The sequence below is a fragment of the Cicer arietinum genome, chromosome 1 (assembly GCF_000331145.2).
Source record: "Cicer arietinum cultivar CDC Frontier isolate Library 1 chromosome 1, Cicar.CDCFrontier_v2.0, whole genome shotgun sequence".
NCBI lineage: Eukaryota > Viridiplantae > Streptophyta > Magnoliopsida > Fabales > Fabaceae > Cicer > Cicer arietinum.
In genome coordinates, this window is record NC_021160.2 from 46,341,083 (window position 1) to 46,348,187 (window position 7,105).

The window sequence follows — 7,105 nt, forward strand, 5'->3', positions numbered from 1 at the left end:
TTCCCTTTTCATTCTGTCTTACATCTTTTCTGTGTTTTACTTCAAATATGTAGATACTTGAAGGACTTCTTAAACTACCAGAGAATCGGGAATGTGCTGACTGCAAAACTAAGTAAGTATCTGTCTGGATCGGAACAACCCTATCCGGATCTCATGTCAGATGTAAATCAAGCAAGTCGATATAAAATTGGTTTCATGAAATGTGGACAGCCTTTGTATTTTTTCATTTCCAGGATTTATTACTTTATTATTATTGTTGTTGTTGTTATTATTATTATTCACAATGTGCACTCAACTTTGTATGATAATTTATTTTGCAGAGCTCCAAGATGGGCTAGTGTAAATCTTGGCATCTTTATATGCATGCAGTGTTCAGGAATACATCGAAGTTTGGGGGTACATATATCAAAGGTGATGCTATGTTCTTTTAGTCATTGGTATGGGACATCTGTCGTACTGTGAAATATCATCAGAAGTGGTCGAGATTCATGGGTTCTCTTATAATGTTGATGCTAAAATATTTTAGTTATATTTATAGTTAAAATTTCATAACTGGGTATTTCTATATTATGGTGATTTGTGGATTTAGTCTTTATTCAATAATATAGAATGATGTTTATCTTTATGTGCTCGGTATATATTGCCATAACTGTATTGTGTCTAGTTGAATGGGTTGATTCTCCATACTTAATCAATTGGATAGGCACTGCAATTTTTTATCATGCTTATTTAAAACTCTCTCTAGTAACAAGAAACAGATGGTTTCTGAATGAGTATCATTTTCCTTCTTTAACAGGAATTCGGCATTTTTTTTATTGTTATTTTTCATTTGTATATTATTAGCCAACCCCATTTGGTGAGAAAAGGCATCGTTGTTGCTGGATATTTATAGGTGAGCTGTGCTGCTGTAGGGTATTCTGTTATTATTTTCTTACTGTGACTCCGGCAGTGTTTATGGAGATTACTTTAACTCTTATGAATACTAGGCTGACAAAATAACTTTTTGTTGGCAAAGTTTTTAAATATGGTTGTTACTTCATTTTAAAATCAACTATTACTACTGACTTAATTTGACGTGGAAATTAATGAAGTATGGCTCCTAAGTCCTAAATGTTGGCTCTTTTTTGTGACTAAAGACTGTTTGGAAAAGTTCGAATTACTCGTGCCATTCCCTTATTGTATATTAACGTAATGGCTTTCCTTGCAGGTTCGTTCTGCAACTCTTGACACTTGGCTTCCAGAGCAAGTTGCATTCATTCAATGTAAGGGAATTTGAATGGTCATGATTTTGTAGTCAATTTGAATTTTTTTGATGGTTGATGTACATTAGTTATATAATCAACTCATTATTTTAGAATTTAATGTTTTGGTCTTTTATTCAGCAATGGGAAACGAGAAAGCAAATAGTTACTGGGAAGCAGAATTACCTCCAAATTATGATAGAGTTGGAATTGAACATTTCATTCGTGCAAAGTATGTATAATGATAAACACTTTGAGTCTGGCTAAATTTTTATCACTGTACTGTTTGAAGTGTATGCATCTTGTTTTGTGCACCTGGTTTCAATTATTGCGTATACTTAAAGGTATGAAGATAAGAAATGGGTTTCAAGGGATGGTAATCCAAAAACACCTTCTGGACCGCGTGAAGATAAATCTCCTTCACATTGGCCAAGGCCTGTGGAAAAAAGCGGACTTGGATATGCCACTGTTCATGAGAATATGTTCCAGGAAAGGAAGAAAGTCCAACCATCAAATCCAGTTCGTGCTACAAGACACAGTGTTCCTGCTCCTCCCAAAGCACCAGAGCAGGTAATTGCTATTTTGCATGCGAACCTTTTTTTTCTCTTATTTGACATCTTATGTTACATAACACGTGTATTCATTTTATAATGTCTGTTAATGTCATATAATACTACAATTTTTGGCAATAGAAGTAATATTAAAGTGGAAAATACAGTTATACTAAAACAACTAAAATTTTCATATTATAGACAACATCATATATTATATTGTGATGAGCAATTGATGATTCCAGCTTCGTTTTTTGTAACAAGGAAATTGTTTCCCTTTTTCTACTTGAAATTTTGAACTTATTATCATTTTGTAAACAGGTAACTCCCGCTACCCAACCTCAGCACACTGAGAAAGTGGAATCAGTAGCCCCACAACAACAAGCTGGAACTTCAAAGCAGGCTACAGACACAGCTCAAAATACCCCTCCCAAAGTAGACTATGCTACAGACCTTTTCAACCTGTTGTCTATGGATGCCTCAAATGAAAATGGCTCCAAAGCAGCTGGTGCTACTGCTGATGATAGTAGCTGGGCAGGCTTTCAGTGTATGCTTCTGTCCCTTCAAAAAGAAAAACGAAAAAATATGAACTCTATGGAAGCACAAAAAAATGCTGCTACACATTTTGTTTTGGAATATTTGAAGATAATTCTAATTACAAAAAAAAAATCACTTTGTTTTCAATCTATTTTCTGAATTTAAATATTTCTGCGGATAACACTGAAAATAATAAATAAATAAATAAATAACCGTTTTTAGTGTTTCCTATGCAAATATTTGAAAATAGGAAACAAATTGAAAACAATGTGACCATTGTGTTGTTAAAAGTGAAAAAAGAAAATGAAACAAAAAATATTTTCTTAAAGTAAACAGACCTTAATGTTGTAATTTTGTTACTATATTTGTTTCAGCTGCTGTGGAGGTGTCAACAGCCGAGAAGGCTGGTCCACCAAACGCAGTTGAGAGTACTCCTCAATCTGCACCTGGAATTGAGGATCTATTTAAAGATTCACTTTCTGTGACACCAAGTTTAGCTTCAGCAAAACCACAGAAAGATGTGAAAAATGATATAATGAGCCTCTTTGAGAAGGTATGAATCAATGCTTCAATAGGTTTGTGTAAGATTGTGGAATTACTTTTATTTGAAACTTGGTATGCCTAGTCATATTTATTAAATATATTAATTCTTTTATTCTTATTGGACATCTGCAGAGCAATATGGTATCTCCATTTGCAATGCATCAACAACAGCTTGCAATGCTAGCTCAGCAGCAGTCTCTTCTGATGGCTGCAGCAGCTAAATCTACTGGTGTTGATCTCAAGTATCCTGTTGGCATACAACAACCGAGTCCCAATGTTTCTGTACAAAATTGGCCAGCTACTGGATTCCCAACATCTGGAGTAATGCCCATGGGTACTCAGGTAGAGCTGCAGAAACTTATGCAGGTAAATGACTTGAGCAAACTAAAAAGTTTTATTGATGAATGATTTGTTTCTTTGTCCACAACTAACTTATTTCTTGCCTTTCTGTATCAGCCTAGGAACATGACTCCGGCACATCCGGCAGGGAACGCTGTTCAATATCCACCATCTGGGTATGTCATTAGTTAATGTTCTTAAAGCTAACTTAATTTTAGATTGGATTACTTATAGGGATTTGACAATATTACCTGTTATTGCTCATAAAGTTCAGAGTAACCCTAGGTTGATATTGATGCTAATCAACTTCGGTTCCCCAAGCCAAAAAAAGGGGAGTTACTCAGACTGTCAAATCCCCATGTGATTGTAAAAAATACATGACAGAGTTCAGAGTAACTCTTTGGGGGGGGTTCCGTTTTTATTCCAACCATTATGATTGTAAAATAGATAATTGGTATGGCTACTTTTAGTGAAGATCATGTTACAAATGGGGCATTAATCTACAAACCACCTTTAAATTTCTTACACTACACTACATCAATTCTATTCATTTTTGTCATGTCATTATCTGTTCTTCCATTTCGTTACTTCCTTCTACGTGAAATCTATTGCATTTAATGTCGATAATATTTCATCTCGATATTTATGTTAAACAAGTTTCCATTTCTTGCAGTTTCTATGCTATGGGGCAAGTTGGTCCAGTCAATGGTATGATGACGATGGGAGCAAGTAAACCTCAGTCAACTCCAGTGTCGTCAACCACTTCTAAGTCTGCGAAGGAATATGATTTTTCCTCATTAACACAAGGGATGTTTGCGAAACAATGATTGATTTGTTGAACAATGCTTGCTGTCATTTAGCATAGAAAGATTAGATGAAAATTACAGGAACTGCACTTTCCTTTTCAATTTTTCCCTTGGCCAGTCCTTGGGTTGTAAACCATTTGTAGAGCTAGTTCAGTTTTTACATCTTTTGTCTCGGGTGATTTCTTCATTCATCTGAAGGTGTATTCACTTTTTACAATAAAAGTGATATCAGTTATATATTCCTTCCTTTGCTTCTATCTCTTTTATCTCATGGTAAACTAATTTTGATGACTGGTCTCTCATCTTACCATATATATATATGTACTTTATTCTAATACGGTAAGTCTGTGCTCAAGACTTGGAAATGGAAGCTTGATATTAAAGTGGAGGATATTTCTGCGTTCTTAAGTCTGCTTCTTAAGAAGTTACTCAGTTGCACTAAATCGTGCTAATTGCTCACAAATGTAGCTTATGTGTGCAGTTGGAATTACATGCAATGGTGTTAGGATAGGTTTTCCATATAATGTTACAATTACCATGAAACCAACATATATACAGCTTAAGTACTGTAATCATCGAAAATTGTTGCTCAAACCGTAATTCATCTCTATAATTTATTTACGAGTCAACTTTATGTGGGATTTATTTAAATAGACTATGTTAACCCAAAATATAAGTAAAATAATATTAAATGGGTTTAACCAATCAATGAACTGATTGATTTCCAATTCAACCAGTTTAGCCTAATTTTTAAACATTGGTTAGAAGGAATTGAAAATTCCCTTCCAACAATTGGTACAAGGTGGACCAAAACACAGCTTTACATTACACCGCATAGTTACTTCATGTGTGTGCTTGTTCCCACAACGTGTCACATATCTAACCATTTGACGGTGCCATAATAAAATCGACCAATAGCATAGTACTCATCGAGTCCATCTTGACATCATGACGCCTTTTACTAAACTTGTATTCATATTTTCATCGCAAATAAAACCACTAAGTACTGTCATCAAAATGAAATATACTATAACTTGGTCACATAGATGATTTTTTGTTTTTAAAAGTCTATTTCCATATATTAATGCTTGATATAGATTCTTTATATATTAATGTGTAAGATAAATTTGTAAATAAACTAGTAAAAGGAAATATCTCACGCATAAGATTGAGCCAAAATATTAGATTTTTGTGCAATTTTTTTTATTTGTCCCATAAATAGTCATAATTTTTTTTCTTCGGACTATTAATTATTTTTGAAGATATTTTTTATGTGACAGTTTACCTCGAAAATTGAAATTTGAGATACGTTGACTGAGTCTACGGCGACCACAATTTAGTATATTGTTTATATGGATTTGGATTCACCGTAGGAAATCGCAATTACGTAGTCAGATATTAAAAGTCTTATGATTTTGGTTAGATAATTTAAATTCAAGATTATTGTTTAAAATTATAAAATAAAAAATTAAATATGTCTTTATTTTGAATTGTCTGATTAAAATCAAACGATCTACGCTATACGAACTGCGTGAATGTGGATTCCTGCAAGGAATGTGTGTTTTGTTTGAATTGAATTGGATTTGAGCGGTGATTGTTATGCTGAGAGACTAGTCGTAAGTTTTATTAACTGTCTGTATTTTTAGTGGCTTGTGATTGTGAATGAAGGAAAAGTCTAAGTTTGAAAATGTCATTCGATGTTACAAACTATTTGAGAATTAAGAAATGGTTGCAGTTTTTTTTCATATCAAATGTTTTTATCCTAGTTAACAACATATCAAAGTTAATTATGCGATGGAAATAGTTCGTAAATAGAGGAAATGATGGATAATGCTTATTGTGTGATGTATCAAAGTTAATCAATATTGTATTTTTAGTCGTAATTATTGTAACTTTCTTATTGGTGGGAATAGTTTTATTAGTCGTGTTAACAAGTCCTTACGAATTTGACAACAATGGAACTATTGTAACCTTATACGATTAAGGTAAAATAAAAAATAAATAGTATATAAATAATACACTTGTTTTTGTATTCGAAAATCCAACATTACACTTGTTTTATAATGAGTAGCTCTCATTCTCATGTAATTGATTGATTATTTTTAGTTGTAATTTATGTAGCTTTCTTATTTGTGGAAATTGTTTTATGAGTTATTTGCGAATTTGACAACATTAAAACTATAACAACCTTACACTTATTATGCAAGGGGTTGGATTCTCAATGCATTGTGGATCATGATGTCGATTCGTCTTTGCACTTATCTTTTTTCGTTCACATTTTCAATTTGCCAAAATGAATACGATAACAATATTTGACTTTGGTGCAATAATGGAGATAAAATTTACAACCATCATCAAGTCTTACGGTCGAGGTTTCTTAGAACTCATTGAACTATATAGGATTCTTAATATTCTATTATTTTTTATAAGGCAATACTCAAAAATTTCTAACCATTTGGTTGAGGTTGGTGATTGCTTGATATATGTATGACTCACAGCTCAAATGAAATGCAACCACATATATAAAAGAAAGTGTGCATATGTCGCATTCGATTAAATTGATTTTAATGTCTTGTTTTGGTTACTGAAACACAAAATCTAGTGGGTCCTAGCTTAATTTGTCTACGGTAGGCTTTTTATTGACCATTCATATATTATAAGTACGTATGCTACACAAACTCCTCAAAAAAAAAAAAACTTTGCTTATCAATCACTATTGAATATAAAAGTATATAGTAAAGTGTCAATTATCAAACATGTTACACACTCACTCTGCATATATTTTCAATGGAAGGGATTGAATTAATTAGGATTTAGGAATGGCTTTCGTCGACATAACATTACGTGTTTAAAAAATTATTCAATATATATACGGCTAGACTAGTCAGATGGAAAATAATATTTTTACCTTAGACTTTTTCCAATTGATATGTATTTTATCGATGTTAATGAAAAAAAACATTTTTGTGAAATATATTGTTGATAAAATGATACATATGTTTTTGGGACTAAGATTTGATACTTAATTACTATAGTCTACAATATCACATTGTAAGCAATTTAGATTGATATTTTGCATTTGATTCTA

The 7,105-nt window shown here is 32.5% G+C and overlaps 1 protein-coding gene across 2 annotated transcripts in view; it reads left to right on the forward strand.

Annotated features, from left to right (window-relative positions):
• LOC101502694 (ADP-ribosylation factor GTPase-activating protein AGD5) overlaps positions 1 to 4,274 on the forward strand; it is a 5,715-nt gene extending 1,441 nt beyond the window's left edge. Inside the window, exons 2-11 of one of the 2 annotated variants that reach the window (XM_004487609.4) lie at positions 54 to 112; positions 321 to 411; positions 1,208 to 1,262; positions 1,383 to 1,473; positions 1,586 to 1,811; positions 2,114 to 2,339; positions 2,704 to 2,882; positions 3,005 to 3,238; positions 3,329 to 3,387; positions 3,885 to 4,274. In XM_004487609.4, the coding sequence (XP_004487666.1) occupies positions 54 to 112; positions 321 to 411; positions 1,208 to 1,262; positions 1,383 to 1,473; positions 1,586 to 1,811; positions 2,114 to 2,339; positions 2,704 to 2,882; positions 3,005 to 3,238; positions 3,329 to 3,387; positions 3,885 to 4,038 (1,374 nt within the window). In that variant the 3' untranslated portion in view covers positions 4,039 to 4,274. Of the gene's footprint in view, positions 1 to 53; positions 113 to 320; positions 412 to 796; positions 893 to 1,207; positions 1,263 to 1,382; positions 1,474 to 1,585; positions 1,812 to 2,113; positions 2,340 to 2,703; positions 2,883 to 3,004; positions 3,239 to 3,328; positions 3,388 to 3,884 lie in introns of those variants that run through there. The other variant, XM_027331994.2, reaches the window with a different exon arrangement.
• Positions 4,275 to 7,105: the final 2,831 nt, after the last annotated feature.